Consider the following 16,008-nt stretch of genomic DNA (forward strand, 5'->3'; position numbering starts at 1 on the left):
ATGGGCCGCCGTGCTGAGCTCTCTCTCGCGCGCGCGCGTCGCCGCCTTCGGCGGATGCACAACGGGCATTCGGGCCCATGCCCCCTGGCGTGATCGTGATGAACTCGTGGTGACGATCAGGCACGTTCGCCACCGGCACCGGGAACTCCTCGTGCTCCGGACCCAGTTTGCCGGCGAGCACCGGCAAGCCAGGTGCGCTTCGCGCCGTGGCCTGTGGGAGTGTCTGCTGCGCGGCGTGCGGCGCAGAGGTCGGCCGGCCCACTGTCTGTTCGTCCTGCTGTGCGTGCCGAGCTTCACTTGACGTTCCAGCTCTGTACGACTCCAGCTTGGATGGGCGTTGTGGATCTCGAACTGGACGGTGCTATGCCGCCAACCAAGTCACTGTCGTAGGCCGCGTGATTTGGTGCCGGAAATCTGCGTCCGACGCAGAGACTTTTTTTTTTTTGAATAACTCCGACGCAGAGACTTGCAGCTTACGTTCGTGAACAGGAGGGCAAGGTGCTACTGCTACGACGATTTTCACTGTGTCAGAGAGGTCGCACATGATATGGGCAGTCAGGTCAGGCGCATGACTGTTCCTGTGCTCCATTGCTGGAAGAACAGTGCAATCCGGTGCGTTACCGGACAAGGTTCTGGAGGGCCAAGATTGTCCGTTTCACATTACGAACTGCGGCAAGCTTTAGACTGTAGAAGATTGTGCCTTTTTTTCCCCTTGTATTATTAAACAAAAGAAAGTCCTAGAAAACATGCATCGAGGTTTCAGGGGGAGAAAAGAAGAAAGTTGACGGACACGCAAAGAAAGAGCGAGAGGGGTGTGAGGCCAAAGCAGATGCTCTCTGAATCCCTGTCACCCTGCAAGATCAAAATCAGGATGGCTAACTGCAAACTTGCAAGGGCTGCCAACTACATCTCTACTCTCCAGCCGCCCTCCAGGACGGAAATGCCACTGGCATGAGCCCGACAAAGTTGTTTTCCTGTCGGGTTAGCCCACTTGAACTGCATCTCCGAACTAAACCGCATAGTACACGAAGTACAGTAAACACGCCAGGCCCTCATGCCAATCAGCATTAGAAATTCACAGGCCAAATTGCATTATATAAAAGTGCTGTACACAAGTCCTCAGATATGAATCCTTCGGGATGTTTTTTAAATGATGAAATACTGCACAAATCTACAGCGGCATCTTTTACAAGCATCTGTTGTAAGGCCCTTTTATAACCTATAAGTATCTTAGGTGAAGACTTGAGTTTGATCCATGCAAACAAGATAACATGAGCTGTGGTAAAGATAGAAAGAGCACAGTCTAGTGGCACTCTGCAAGATCATGATCAATCCACAAGATGGGCGCCTGCAATCTTGCATGGGTTGCCAACCAACCAGCAGCAGCTTCTTTGACAGAGAACCATCTGGTGAAGAGAGCGTAAAGGGAGGGCAGTAAACGGGAGGCCTTTGGCAAAGGAGGAGATGCACAGAAACAGCGCTGCTGCTACTCGAGGCAAAAATGCCATGGCCTCAAAGCGAGTTTCACCGGCGCACTCATTCCGGCCCTTTTCCCATAAATGGTGAAGCAAGACAAATCCGATGCCACTGTACATGTACCAACCGATCTCTCCGTTGCTTCCTCCGCAATTAACTTCTTTATTCTTGCCTTCGGGTTATCGGCTTCCCAGGAATGGTGGCGCGTTGCTGGAAGCTGGAGCGAATTTTCCTTTTTCCTGGAGAAAATGACGTCGAGCCTGAAAGGAAAAAAACACATACGGATCATGTATTGGGGTAGTGTATACTTTCAAGACAGGGACAGATGAAATGGGCTGATTGAAAATGCATCTAACTCAGGACTGTACGAATGGTATGTCAAAAGTGTGCCGTACAAAGAATTAACACAGGTAAAAGTATGTAATTTCTAATCACACTTAGCCTTCGCGGTGTTGAGTTTGATCACCTTTCTTGGACTCTCATCCTCGCTTCGTCTGGGTGGCTAGCATAACTGAATTTGGAATCAACAGTTAGTAGGTTACTGTAACTCATATAGATTGGCAATGCGGTGATCTTTGAAAGAATCAGGTTGTTACATAATCACTAGCAGAAAGATTGCTGCCTGTCACTGGGTGTAAACAGTGCAAATCTACAGTGGAAAGGAACAGGCAGATAACTAGAATATTATCATGTGTAAAAACATAAATTCAAATCAGTGTGGACCACCATGCTGCTAGAAGAATTTATCGCTGAAGAACAGCGAACTACCAGCCCGACAAGCTATGCCAAAGCTTCTGTATTATTTGCTGGAGTTGTCTCCCAATTTCTTTTTCCAAAGTCTAATTCGTCTGACCATGAACCAAAGGAGGAGAGGAAAGAAATGCTATTCTGCTTTGAACTGTTGGTGCACATGCCTTGGTCATTTTACTGCTTAGCATGTTGCCAAATGTCTCAAACCAACAAGATATCACGGATAGAACAAATGGTTGTACAAGAGAAACACAGCCCATCAAACACGGATTGGTTTCGCACCTCATTTGAGACATCTGTGACAGCTATACCTGAGTTCAGACCGACAATGGGACAGATAATGTTATGAAAAAAAAAGTCACATAAACAGTCTCTTTGCCCTGAAAAAACAACAGAACAGAGAGGTCCTTTTTCTACAGATATGGCTCAAGATCACTAGAAAGATTAAAAGTTCATGAGACTATATGTCTGATTCTTCTTTGAGTCGTTACCATGACCATATGTCGAGGTTCATTCAGTCAACAAGATAAAGGCAACATATCAAAAGGTCATATAATTACCAAATATTCTGGATTGCACTTTCATGATTATTATAGTTCAGCATATAAACAAAACAATAAGGGACTTTATCAGGTTGAATAAAGATGAATCAAGGTGCGAAAGATATAAGGTCCAAGTAATCATTTTACTTTTCTTATATTTCCGCATGAATATGATCAACTCGTTGCCATTGTTCACTCAAACGAAAAGTCCTGCACACATTTCAGTTCCATAAAAGGGATTACTGCACACATGGATGTTCAAATGTGCAGACCATGTAATAAGCATAGAATGCAACTGGCTTTAATCCAGCATGGGCAATTTGGACAATTTCAAAGGCTCTGCTAAAGTTAAAACATGCATGGAAAAGTTTGCACAATACCTGGCTTCTGTCTATGTCTATATAAGATAGCTACAGTGCTCTTGAAACCCTTACAGACCCAGATTGGGCAGGACATTTGGAGTGTTCTTCAGGTCCCTCCATTATGATCTCCTGGCCAACCATCTACCATGTTCTTGAAGAAACAGTGCCCTTGTATGTAGCTATGATAGTGGCCTACTTATCCATACAATGGTGGAAGCTGTTCACCCCAGAGCAATGCTCTGGGATCAACAAGTTTGTGGCGAAGTTCTCCATTCCTTTGCTCTCTTTCCAGATCCTCTCTACAAACAATCCTTATGACATGAACCTAAAGCTCATATTCTCAGACATCCTACAGAAATCGATATCCTTGCTGGGGTTTGCAGTTATCTCTAAAGCATGTTGTGTGGAGAAGTTTGATTGGCTGATTACAGGTTTTTCTTTATCAACACTACCGAATACCTTGATTGTTGGCATCCCATTGCTGAAAGGAATGTATGGCAATGAAGCTGTGAAGCTGCTAAGTCAGATAGTTGCCTTACAGAGCCTAATTTGGTACACACTTCTCTTGTTACTGTTTGAGTTTCGGGCTGCTAGAGGAATGGATACCACAACATCATCTGAAACTGCAAGTAAGAACATCCCCACTGCATTCTTGAAGATTGATATTTGAATTTGCTTCTGCTTTACCGTTTGAATTACATAAAATATTTATATTTTTGTTCAAGTTTGACAAATACATGGTTTAAAAGATCTCCCCCCCCCCTCACGTATCTCTACAGTTATTCACTTCTTTTGTGTTAATATCCATATTGTGCAAAATTAAACATGTTATACTCAACATTGCTCTGAAGATAATATTGATCTCATTACTTATCTTGTTCCTTCTGTGAGAATAGATCTTACTATTTAGAATAAATGAAGCGGCGTATCCAACCAAATGATAAGCACAATTGAATGAAAATAACCATGCTAAGATGATCACATGATCCAATTCATGGATTTTCTGTTAGGCGATTGTGTTCTTCCAAATATTAAATTATAACGTAAGCAAAGAGCACGTAGCTAGTAATATGACAATGTCTGTCTCAGGTAGAAATACATCTTCATTTGTAAAGTGAAATACTATTCTACTTGCACAAGTTCTGTTTTTATGTTTAAACCATGGTCGGTAAGAACACATGGAGCTGTCCTTCACTTATCTACTGAAATGAGAATAGGCAGGAGGGGCTACCTATTTGATTGTGTAGAAGAAGTTTAAAGAAAACAGGCAGAAGGGGCGCATCTGCAATCAGAAGCTATCCTTCATAGACCAATTCATAACATTGTACTTAATTGTAGGGGCCTGTTATAAAATTTACATATCAGATTGAAAAACTCTCTCAAAACATATTCAGATAGAGAAGGGGCATTGTGAAGTAATACAAGACATAAAATTGATCATGAAAGTATCATTTATTCCGAGATTTATTAGAACAGTATACTTGGGACTTGTTTATTGTAATGCTCATCTTTTATGCAATAGTGTATGTCTGAAACAATATGCAGACTTTTCTCAATTATCCCAGTATATTGTATTTTTTCGTGTGCACTCTAAAGCAAGTAACTTCAACTTATCTTCTGAGGTTTTAAGTTAATGACATAATTAGTTGAACAGTTCTTATCCCATGTCATGTTTCAAAGATGAAGCAGAATCAGGTACTCCGGCACCTATGCAGGAAAGACACGAAGAGGGCCAAACAAAAGGAGTATCAGCAAGATGTTATAGTGCTTTTCGCTTTTTGTTGGTGGTCGGTAGGAAGCTAGTGATGAATCCAAATATGTATGCAAGCCTAATAGGCCTAATCTGGGCACTGATCAGCTTCAGGTACGAACACGAGTTCATGAACTGAGTTTATGCTCTTAATTTGGAAGCCAGAAAGTCATCTCGTGCTACTGCATACCATATCCTGCAGGTGGCGAATACAGTTACCATCGATCGTCAGCAATTCCATAAGAATACTTTCAGATGGAGGGCTAGGGATGGCAATGTTCAGTCTAGGTGTGCATTTCAACAACAAATTACAAGAAGTGTATATAAATAAATTTAGGATAAACTTATGTAACTATGCCTTCTGACTATTTCTACTGCAGGCCTTTTCACCGCCCTACAAACTAAAATGATAGCCTGTGGAACCAAAAAGATGCTACTATCGCTAGGCATCAGATTCTTCCTAGGACCAGCCATGATGGTGATCTCTTCCTATGCCATAGGAATGCATGGGACTCTGCTGAAGGTGGCTATCATACAGGTAGATTCTAGTCCTTTCATTTGTATCGTCCATTCTAACACAACCGCGTGGACTTCAACGACAACCGTGATGCTTCACCTCTCAAGTTCTGCACAGGCAGCTCTACCTCAAGGAATCGTGCCATTTGTGTTTGCGAAGGAGTATAATGTGCACGCTGATATTCTGAGCACTGCGTGAGTACATCTTAATCCTAGGCAGAGACAGAGTTAATAAGAAGAATATGTGTGGTAAAAGAACTCACTGAGATCTCTCTCATCTCGCAGAATAATTGTCGGCATGATGGTTGCGGTTCCTGTGGCCCTGGGTTACTACTTCGTCATCGACCATCCCAGACTCTAACCATCCCCTATTTTGCAAAAAGATAGATTTGAAGCCATTCATTTCGCGAAACAGTAGTAAAAATTACAATGTGAAGGACACATTAGCTTGTGCTTATGATATAGTTTGCCAAGGCTGTATATATCTGCACGCTTGGATAATGATGACGCAAGCTAATGATAACCAGTTCGTATCCCATGTAAAGCATTTTTCAATTTTTGGCCAGTACTAAATGCAAAAAGAAAAGAGACGCGCAGAAAATTATACCTGGCCTACCTTGTTCCTCACAAGCATCCTGTCGAGCATGGTGCTCCTGCTCTTTAAACCACTTCTGCTTGAACCTTTGCTCCAAAAAATCTTGTGCGGCATTCTGCCGAACATCTTGCAGGCCGGCTGATAATGTGAGGAACAACAGAGATCTGGTTCTACTGGGCATGATGTACAAGTAGCCCCTGACCAGGAGGAATGAGGATCAGGTGCATGAAGTCCAGCGTGTGTTTTCCGTGTTCATGTTACCTGCACTTTGTACTCAGAACGGCAAAATTGTTCAGAGCTGAAGCATTACTGCACTTAGGCCTCGGCAGCGAATGAATTTGCCGTTATCCGGGCAAACCTGAAAGACAGACGCTAGGTTTTCTCAAGACTTGAATTTTTCAGGTTTGTAGAATGCGCACATCTTGGCCCAGGAAGTTTTAGGGTCCTTTTGTTCTGCGTTACGTCTCAACTTCGCGTCCAAAACGCAGAAATCTCAACCAGACGGGTACCCAGGACGCACTGATTTGCGTATCGCGGTGGGTTCCGCTGGTTCACGCGGAAAATCACCCGCACCCCTGCGTTCACCGCGTTTCGGGCGAAAATTACCGGCACTGCCACCGCGTATGTGCATACCGGTTCGCGGTTCTGTTTCCCGAGCTCGTTCCCGTGCCTCTCTCCCCAACAGAGCGCAGCTAGGGTCCCTGCCCCGCCGCCCCGGCTCCCCTGCCCCGCCGCCCCGGCCTCTCCCTGCCCCGCCGCCCCGGCCCCCCTACCCCGCCGCCCCGGCCTCTCCCTGCCCCGCCGCCCCGCCCCCCTGCCCTGCCCCGACCCCCCTGCCCCGCCGCCCCGCCCTCTCCCCACTCGCCGACCAGCGACACCAATCGGGAAGCTCGTCTTCTCAAGGTAACCGATCCTCCCCTAATGCATCCGTACTCCCATCTCGTCGCAGGCACGCAATCGACGAGGACCGATTTGTTCTGTGGCCTGTTGGCTTTTCCACCCCCCCAATCATAACTCTTCTTAGGTTACCTAGGGTGAAATTCTTGCGCAATGTTGCATGTTCCTGCGTGAGATTGCTAGAGAATGACCTGTAGTATTCGTAGTGAGAACAGTGGTGATGCATGCGTATGTTTGATAAATTGGATGCTACTGAAATTGCTCTCTACTTGATGAATTGGAACTATTGTTATAAATTGTGATTGCTCTCTATGTGTATATTAGAATGGGTGAAAAGGCAGATTGGAGTGCTGCTCATGTGAAGCTTTTTTGTGAATTATGCGCAAACGAAGTTCTTGCGGGACATAGGCCATTAGGCCAAAATGAGTCTCCAACATTACTGTTTCAGCCTCCAACAGAGTACCTATACACGAGATCTATTTTGCATGTCAGGAGAGGCACAACCTAAATCTGAGTATGCTCTCCCCTGAAGATCCATTCGCAGAAAGGGTTATCTTTTGGATCTATCGTTGGAGAAGACCAAAAAAAGGTATTGAACCCTTTGCCTGTAGCACTATGCAAATGTGGAATAGGTCCTGTAATTTGGGTGTCATTGTTGAAGATAGTCTTAGCATTCCACCTCCAATGATTTCTTAGCTTGGAGTCCTAGTAGTCTTATTTAAACCAAGGCGCACTAGCATAGAATGGGGATTCATTCCGATTTCAGTTGATATCTCATTTTTGTTGTTCGCAAAGAAGCGAGCCCTAGCTTGCTTGGATGGATTGTTCTTTGTTATTAGGGCGACCTTTGCTCTTGAGGAACTTTATTGTGCGTGGTCAATGTAAACAATGTTGTCTTCATGAAGTCGGGTAATCCCAGTCTATTGTTTTGCACTGTATTTGGACGTAGATAATCAATTTTAGAATTTGAAATTGATGTTGACAGGCGCACGAGTCCCTTCGCCCTTGATACCGAGGTCAATTAATTTTTTTACCGCTCTCACTGATGGCACTTGATCTCGTGTCACTGACCAGCGGGCCTAGCTGAGTCACTGACCAGCGGACCAGCGTACATTTGCCGAGCCCTGCCTCTCGTGATGAATGAGACGTGATGAATTGGCCTCCTCTCTTCTTCCTCGCGACAAAAAACGCACGGACCTCGGCCGCCGGAACTCCAGCCCCAACCTCCACTGCTGGAACTCCACTGCCGACCACCGCTCCCGGAGATTCCCCCATCCCACCAAGGTTAGAGATCCCGTTTTCCTCGCTGCCAGCTTCCCCTCCTCTTCTTCCTTGTGGTCGCGGCACCCTCTTTGTCTTCCTTGCGACCGGCTTCCCCTCCTCGCCTCGTCTTCCTCGCGGCTGCGGCACCCTCCTCTTCTTCTACGCGACCAGCGTCCCCTCCTCTTCTCGCTCCGGCTGCAGCAGCTTCTTTGTGAGCTGGATCTCGTCGGAGCGGTTGCTCGGCGGGGCGCCGCCAGCGGGCGGCGGGCCGAAGGAAAACCCTGTGGGCAGGAGGCATGGAGGGCCGTTGTGCTTGACTTGAGTAGTGGCCGTCTGCCATACCGGCACCCCATGTTTGTGTACATCCAAACAGGAATCAAATTTGGCTGCTTTCTAGGATTTCCAAAGCCAATTCAATGATCCTCAATAATTATCTGCTCTCTTAGGCTTTCAATAAAGCTGGGTGATGAGCCTTTGGTCTAAAAATTCAATGGTCATCCAAACAACTGAATTTGAATCATGGCTCATTGCAATACCATGGATGATTTGGCATTGAATCCAATTCAATACTTATCATGCCCTCCAATATCGACATTACGTGGCGGGTGACTTGTAGTAATAGGTTTGTGAGTTCAAATTGAACTCTGGTGCTCCTGCATTACGTCCTTCTCTGTGTAGTAATTATGTGGATTATAAAATATTTTTCCGCATTTCACATTTGTAGTGAGTGCTATTAGAACAAAATTGGGACTTAAAGCAACCAAACTTTGTTTTCTTCTCGTGTAGCTAGCTTACTGTATTTTTGACAGGTTTCCTTCCCCTTAAAAGATGTACTTCTGCTTTAAAGGCTAACACATTAAGGGCTAGTTTGGTAGAGCTCCAACTTATTCTGATTCTCTATAAGAGCTAATTCTCTTAGAGAAGTGATTCACTAGCTGAAAGTGATTCTCTCTTTGATTCTCTAAGATTAACTATATGAAAAACAGATCCAGTGTGACAAGTGAATCAGCAGAAGCTATTTTTTTCGCTCTCAGCTCTTTAGTTCATTTCAGAGAATCACTCCATACAATCAGTATAGAATCACTTCTCTCAGAAAAACTGTTTGGCAGAGCTTCTCCTGGATTCAGCCTAGAAGCTGCTCTGGGAGCTCTACCAAATAGGGCCTAAATAGTTCGAGATGCATACTTTTGAGTGAATTGTGGTATGGCGTCCCATGCTAGCTGAAAGTTTATATCATGCTTATTATACAACAAAGTGTTTTTTTTTGTTTTGAAGCATGGATTGATTTATTGTATATATCGTGTAGTATTCAAGTATTAGAAATTATGCCCATGTTTGTCCAATAAGCTGTGTGTAAGAACAAAAATTTCAGAATTCATTTAGTGTTTATATGAAGTCATTCCACTATTTTTTTTTGATGCAACAGGAGGGGATGAGTATCCCCTACTGATTATATATATAAATAAAAAGAGAGGAAAGTCATTCCACTATTCTAGTGCCCAAGATTAGGACAGTAAGATGGTACTTGTTAATCAATATCTCAAAAGGATTTGTTGTACCAGAAACTAATACTGATAATTGTTTATGTTTGTATCGTGGTGTTCCTCCTTTCTCTTATTATCTTGTATGTGTGCTCTCTGTCCTGGTATAACTATCCTTTGTTTGGGTTCCGTATTATTCTATACCCTATATATTTCTCAGCGGATAATTTGAACTTTCTTGCAGCCTTGATAAGCTTTCATCTTTTATTCGTTGTGAATGAACGGAATTTTGAGGTTTTGACTCGTCTCAGGCATATAGCCTTTTTTTCTTACTTCTGTTAAAATAATAGCAAAAACCTGAATATCTGCTCTCTGGTCCAACGATCGACAGCCCTGACTGTAGCAGCATCCCTTCTGGCCATCTCGTGCCAGCCTCCTCTCTAGACTCTTGCATTGCATTTCCATCCAGAAAATATGGTGCTCCCTTGAGGCCTTGCAGTGCATCCACAAGTTGAGCTTTCTTGCGATAAGCATTCTAACTAATACAGGTCTTTACGTAATATGATTATTCTTTTATATTGTCATGTTTCTGGATGGAACATAAACTATATCAGTGGTCTTAGTCCTAGGCCTCAATGGCCGGGTCCATGGTGGAGAGGGAGGGAAGGAGTGAGTTCTGCATAGAGCGTGGCCCAAACATGAAGGGTTATAAGGTAGTGGAAACTAGTTGTAGGTATCTAACCATCTTGGATGGCAAGTTGTCTCGTAGGGAGTTGATCTATTGTCTACTGTTTGCTAGTGTCCAACGCTTGTATGGAATGCACTTTTACGTTTCATTTTTGCTCTCTTTCTGTTTATCTTGATTTGCTTTGCTTTTTTAAGGCAAGCATTGCTCATTGATGCCCGGTCATATTTTGTTCTATTCTTTCTGTTTCTCTTTTATTTATGAATGTTCATCTGTGACAAATATGGCAAGCAAAACAATTTTATCCTGTTGCAGTTTGAGATCTATTTGTCATAGCACGTCGCAGCGTGTTAAATAAGGTTATATTATATTGCCTTTGCGCGATAGTCTTCTGTTTGAGCTGTTGATCAAGTTCAAAGCAGAAAAGAGTTGAACTGAGCTTTCCTAATAAGTTATGAGTGAAGCACAAACCAATGTATGCTGCAAATATCTTACAATGTGTATTTTCTTTTGCCTGAGATGCATGCCCAAGGTTATATACATCTGCTGCAAGTAAAGTACTATCTCTTTTTTTTCCTCGAATACGCAGGAGAGTGCATATCTTATCATTAAAGAAGAAAAAGTAGGGTACTATCTCTTGCCAAGAGATAAGCATGTTTACAGCACTAGTACAACTAGTACACGTAGTTAACGAAATATGTATCTATTATAGGTCTGTTTGGTGCTGCTTCTGAAGATGCTTCTGGATAATTTTGTTGCGAGCTGACCAAACGATGCGCTTCTGGCCCAGCTTCCGCGAGCGGCGGTTGTGGACGGCCCGAGAAAAGGCGCTTCCTCACCGGACCAGCTTATCCTCTGCTTATACTCCCCACCCGTCCCTTCCCCGATCCCCAATCCTCCCGTGCCCGTGAGCCCCCGCGCCGGCCCCCGCGGCGCCGCCCAGCGCCGCCCCCCGCCGGCCCCCGCGACGCCCCCGCGCGCCGGCCCCCGCGACGCCCCCGCGCGCCGGCCCCCCGCGCCGCCCCGCGCCGCCCCCGCGCCGGCCCCCGCGCGCCGCCCCCCGCCGCGGTAAGAAACCAAATCCATGAGCCTCCAGTCATGCATCTGTACACTTCTCGAATAAGTGGTCCTCTTTTCTCTACTGGTCGCAAATTTGTTTCCCAAATGTTAACGGGCAATATTTTGATTTTGAATGTGCGGGGGCTCATCTCTAGAGCTCGCCAATTGGTTGTCAGAGAACTGGTGGCTCAGGAACGATTTACACTGGTAGCTCTTCAAGAAACGAAACTTGACACTTGCGATGACAGCTTAATTCTAGAGATGCTGGGGGTCGGTTTCTATTTTTTCCTCGTGCCGGCCACACACACCTGCGGAGGTATTCTGCTAGCTTGGCATAGAGATTTTTGGTCGGCCACAAACCCAATCTTCCATAGCTCGTCCCTAACAGCCAAGCTCCACTGCAACAACGCAGACGAGCAATGGTGGTTCACTTGCGTCTATGGGCCTCAAGGTGAAAACGATAAAGAAACCAAATCCATGAGCCTGCAGTGCTCGTATACCTCCTGGATTAGCTGCGTGGAGGGAACAAGTGCTCGTATACCTCCTGGATTAGCTGCCGCTCCGAGTTGGTCACATTTGCAGATATTAGAATTTAAGAAAACATGTCTGACCTGTGATATAACGTAGGTACAAGTGTGCAGCAGCAAGATAGAACGTGCACAACAAAGGTCATTCTACTTGCTGCCTTCTAATAGGTAATTCACCTTCCAAAATTATTGGGGCAAACAAAAATCAGCAACCATAATCTGTTCTGTAGATCCACAAATCTTCTCATTGAGCCATGCGTGCCATCAAGCCTCACTACATGCAGCACCCGTAGACTGGAAAAACTACTCCATGAATCACGAGGCTTGAAGTTAACTGTGCGGTTTATGATCAATACTCTTAGTGCCACCAGCTTCTGTAAATAAGCAGCCCATTCTACTGCCACTGATTCAGCTGATTCTATAATAGACAGACGCCGCAATTTTGATAAAAGGGGACTACTGACCTCAGTAAACTGCTACATGTTGTCATCGTCCATGCATTCGTGATCTTGCATAGCCAGAGTTAGCCATGCATTATCTGTATGCTTATGATCAAAGCTTATGGCTGTCTTTATTCTCATTATTGTTCAGGAATCGTGCAAACAATCGGCGGAAGTCTCGAGGTACATTCCTTCCAATGCAGTTAGTTAATTTTTGTTATGCTTCTCAGGCACTTGTAAGTTAGTCCACGAATTTGAGTGATAATGACTTTGATACACTTGTATCTGATGAGACATATGTTGATGGGGATGCGGGAACTACTACTAGTTATGTTGGTGATGAGCAAGATATGGGAGATGTACGAGATGCTATTGCGCAAGCATTGGCTGGAGGATATTGATAATGTAATTTGCGCAAAAAAATGATGTAATGACACTCTATTATCTAATTTATAATTATGTTATCTAATTTATAATTAAGTTATCATTATCTTATTTAAGAGTAATTTATGATTAATTGTTTGATTTATTTGTGTTGTTAATAATTCTATTGTTATTCTGTTATAAAAATAAATAAATATATATCTGTACATAAGAAATACATGTATTCAGTAAACAGTAAGGGTATTTCAGTCATTTCTCACTTCATACAGGATTTCAGCCCATTCAATAAGCAGTCTGCCAAACATTTAACTTCTGTGACCAGCTGCTTCTTTAACAAGCTGCTTCTCAGGCCAGCTAGCCACCAGCTGGCTTCAGAAATAGAGGTGTGACCAACACAAGTATACCAGCTGACTAGGCAACACAGGTAAAAATGATTTATGTGACCATTTGGTCTAAGCCACAATGTGGATGGATGATATCCAGTATGACAGCTTTGTATGTATGATGCGGTGCACAAGAACTCTTTCATGATTCAGTCATGGTATTTCTGTTTTTCTCATTCTTTGGATTCATATTTTGCAGGAAAACATTCTCAGTGCAGATACTGACATATGGCATCAAGACGTAACGTTCGTTACACACCTCTTCCTGTAGAGGGTGGGGAGTACAACAATCTTACTAAAGAAGATGTTGATCTTCGGTTCGCTTACACTCCAAAATCCTACAGGAGGATCCCCTGGAAGTCAATTGCACTGGCATTGTTCCTCCTCCTCCTAGGAACTTCACTTCTCTTCCTTTCATACTTCATATTCACAGGTCACATGGAGGGTGATAGTTCTCAGGCATATGGTCTCTTGTTCCTGGGCTTCCTTGCCTTCCTTCCTGGTATGTTAATTTAAAGTACCAAAGCGTGTGCATTTATTTCCTCAACATTATTGAATTTTTCCTTTTTATTTAGTCTGTTATTATCCACTCTCTTTAGCTTCTGAAATACCTATTACTGTAGTTTTTCTTAGTTATATCTCTTGACTTAAGAGAGATATTAATTGCCATACGCAAGATTCAAAAAGTTGATACCAAACAAGGCAACAACATTTTTGTTCTGGCTGATAGTGGACTCCTACGACCAGGGAATCAGTAGGCTTCATGTTCAACTGGTATTGCGATCAGTACTGGCATTATTATTGTAGAAAAGGAAACTGGTCACACTTTTTTGTGTCTCCATTTGCAGCTGTTGAAAGGCTATGGCTGTGGAAAGTGTCAAAGTGGAACATTTACATAATTTTGGCATAATTGCAGGCTTTTACGAAACTCGAGTTGCTTACTATTCGTGGCGAGGAGCACCAGGGTACACCTTTGCATCCATACCGGATTATTAGCGCCTCAGTTCCTGCCGCCGTCGGTGCAGTAAAGTGGCAAGCGAGCAGCCTGGAACTTCAACTGGGAACCAATTTTAGCGATAAACATTTAGCATGTAGATGTAGTGACTCTGCTCATTGTTGTGTTCTAAAATAGGATTGTATTACTGCATCGGCCAGTGAAAGAATAATCCTTATTCTATTGTAAAGGACGAAAGCTGATTTCGCACTTGATATTTTCTATGTCCATTGCTGCTGCACAGCTACCTCAGGAATATGTTCTACAAGTCTAGTATGTGCTTATCTGATATGTAGGTACATATATACTCCCCTCTGTTTTTAAATAACGACCTCTCCCTTTGTTCTACAAGTCTGGAGCGCGCGATTGCTGCTTCCTGTCAGAGCGGAGAAGAAGAGAGGAATTGGGATCAAGGTTCAGGGATTTGGGGCTCAGGGAGGGTCAAGATGAGGGGCCCTTTCACTCACTGGCAATGGGTTCCGGCCGCGACGCGCGCCCACCTTCCTTATCCGAGGACGGCACCAAACAAGGAAAAGCACTATACATAGGTGATGCTAATTTACAAGCGGTGGGCGCATGGCTTATTTTCTGTCCGGCTGCCGTCCAGCCTCTTTTACGCAGGAGAGGGCGGCTCCTTGCTCCTCCTCACCGGCCGGCGGTTCGACGTCGACCGTGCAAAAGGGAGAGGCGCCGGGCCCCGCACCCGCACGCCGCCAGCCTCCCGGCTCAGTCAGTGCATGTTCGTGCTCCCAGATGCCTGCACGCGCCATGCCTTTTTCCAGGACTTGAGCGGTTCGTCCTCTTCCTCTTCCACCCTAGCTGAATGAATCGTCTCACCTTTTCACCCAGTGTATCCTGTTAAATTTGTTTGGGTTTGGAAATTGGGATTATCTGAACGCTGTTTCTTTTTCGTTTTTTGGTACACTGGGACGTTGTGCTCTACACTGTACTTTCTTCAATTTGATGGGAATGCTATTATATCACGCTTGATTCCTTGGTAAAAATATATACAGTCAGTAGGGGCTTCGCCACCTGGTGTTTCATTAGAGAAAAATTGTTACTATGCCTTTCCAAAAAGAAAATGTCACAATGAACCTTGTATGCTGAACCAAGAATATATTTTTTTGGACCAACACGATTTCGGGGGAAAATAAAAAGATTTGTTTGTATGGTCGTTTAAGCCGCCGCACCTACCTAATTCTCGTATTAGTAGCTCATAATTTTTTTACTCATTTTCCTCCTAAAATATAAGCATTTCTAAGTTTTTTTCTAAATCAAACGATCATGAGTTTGGCCAAAGGAAAGAGTATTACCATATACCACATCAAACTATAATACTATGCTTTATAATGGATCCAATGAAGCTAATTTGGTATGGTAATTATTATTCTTATTTTCTAAAAGCATGGTCAAGCTTACAAAAGTTTGATTTAGGACAAACTCAAAAATAATCCGGAACAGAGAGGGTATTACAAAGGAACCGATTTTAGGGAGAGAGAAAAAGGTAGTGTATGTTCTTGTATGTGTCTGCCCATGTGTCATCGTTGGCCCCACTGTATACTGACCTAGTTAGAGATATATAAAAAAAATCATACGCCGGCCGTGCATGTGCACATAATTACAATAATAAACGAGGATCTACGTTCGTTAAGTGCTATGGGCACGTTTAGACTGTTAATCTCCATCCCAACAAGTCTAACAACCACTCAGTTTTCTACTCATTTCTACAGGGGGCTAATATTTTTCAGTATGTTTCTGTTCTTCAACCCAAGATAACAGTAACTAATTGTTTTCCTGAATACGTTCTGTTTGCAGCCAAATGATGTTTTGCTGAACAGATGAATAACTCCTCCAAAAAACAAAGCTGAATACTCGCAAAAAAAAAAGATGAAATATGTTTTACT

The 16,008-nt window shown here is 43.8% G+C and overlaps 2 protein-coding genes across 7 annotated transcripts; both read left to right on the forward strand.

The window, feature by feature from the left end:
• The first annotated feature begins 3,118 nt into the window (after window positions 1–3,118).
• Window positions 3,119–5,987, forward strand: LOC112894508 (probable auxin efflux carrier component 8). 3 transcript variants are annotated; one of them, XM_025962248.1, is made up of 6 exons: window positions 3,119–3,759; window positions 4,811–4,994; window positions 5,083–5,168; window positions 5,261–5,418; window positions 5,505–5,591; window positions 5,682–5,987. In XM_025962248.1, the coding sequence occupies exons 1-5, from the start codon at window positions 3,252–3,254 to the stop codon at window positions 5,562–5,564; spliced, it is 996 nt and encodes a 331-aa protein (XP_025818033.1). In that variant the 5' UTR covers window positions 3,119–3,251; the 3' UTR covers window positions 5,565–5,591; window positions 5,682–5,987. The 3 variants fall into 3 exon arrangements, with proteins under 3 accessions (XP_025818033.1, XP_025818032.1, XP_025818031.1); XM_025962247.1 differs by having other exon boundaries at window positions 5,515–5,591; XM_025962246.1 differs by having other exon boundaries at window positions 5,261–5,591.
• Window positions 5,988–11,354: 5,367 nt separating this feature from the next.
• Window positions 11,355–14,362, forward strand: LOC112894514 (transmembrane protein 230-like). 4 transcript variants are annotated; one of them, XM_025962257.1, is made up of 5 exons: window positions 11,355–11,385; window positions 12,495–12,526; window positions 12,997–13,151; window positions 13,310–13,612; window positions 14,027–14,362. In XM_025962257.1, the coding sequence occupies exons 4-5, from the start codon at window positions 13,339–13,341 to the stop codon at window positions 14,104–14,106; spliced, it is 354 nt and encodes a 117-aa protein (XP_025818042.1). In that variant the 5' UTR covers window positions 11,355–11,385; window positions 12,495–12,526; window positions 12,997–13,151; window positions 13,310–13,338; the 3' UTR covers window positions 14,107–14,362. The 4 variants fall into 4 exon arrangements, with proteins under 4 accessions (XP_025818042.1, XP_025818044.1, XP_025818041.1 ...); XM_025962259.1 differs by lacking the exon at window positions 11,355–11,385 and having other exon boundaries at window positions 13,065–13,151; XM_025962256.1 differs by lacking the exons at window positions 11,355–11,385; window positions 12,495–12,526 and adding an exon at window positions 12,533–12,770.
• Window positions 14,363–16,008: the final 1,646 nt, after the last annotated feature.

Source organism: Panicum hallii, chromosome 5 (genome assembly GCF_002211085.1).
Source record: "Panicum hallii strain FIL2 chromosome 5, PHallii_v3.1, whole genome shotgun sequence".
Classification (NCBI taxonomy): domain Eukaryota; kingdom Viridiplantae; phylum Streptophyta; class Magnoliopsida; order Poales; family Poaceae; genus Panicum; species Panicum hallii.

Coding starts and splice junctions, on each gene's coding strand:
- LOC112894508 (XM_025962246.1), top strand. CDS start 3,252: ATGATCTCCTGGCCAACCATCTACCATGTTCTTGAAGAAACAGTGCCC. Junction 3,760..4,810: donor AACATCATCTGAAACTGCAA/GTAAGAACATCC, acceptor CATGTTTCAAAG/ATGAAGCAGAATCAGGTACT. Junction 5,592..5,681: donor GCTGATATTCTGAGCACTGC/GTGAGTACATCT, acceptor CTCATCTCGCAG/AATAATTGTCGGCATGATGG.
- LOC112894514 (XM_025962257.1), top strand. CDS start 13,339: ATGGCATCAAGACGTAACGTTCGTTACACACCTCTTCCTGTAGAGGGT. Junction 13,613..14,026: donor CTTCCTTGCCTTCCTTCCTG/GTATGTTAATTT, acceptor GCATAATTGCAG/GCTTTTACGAAACTCGAGTT.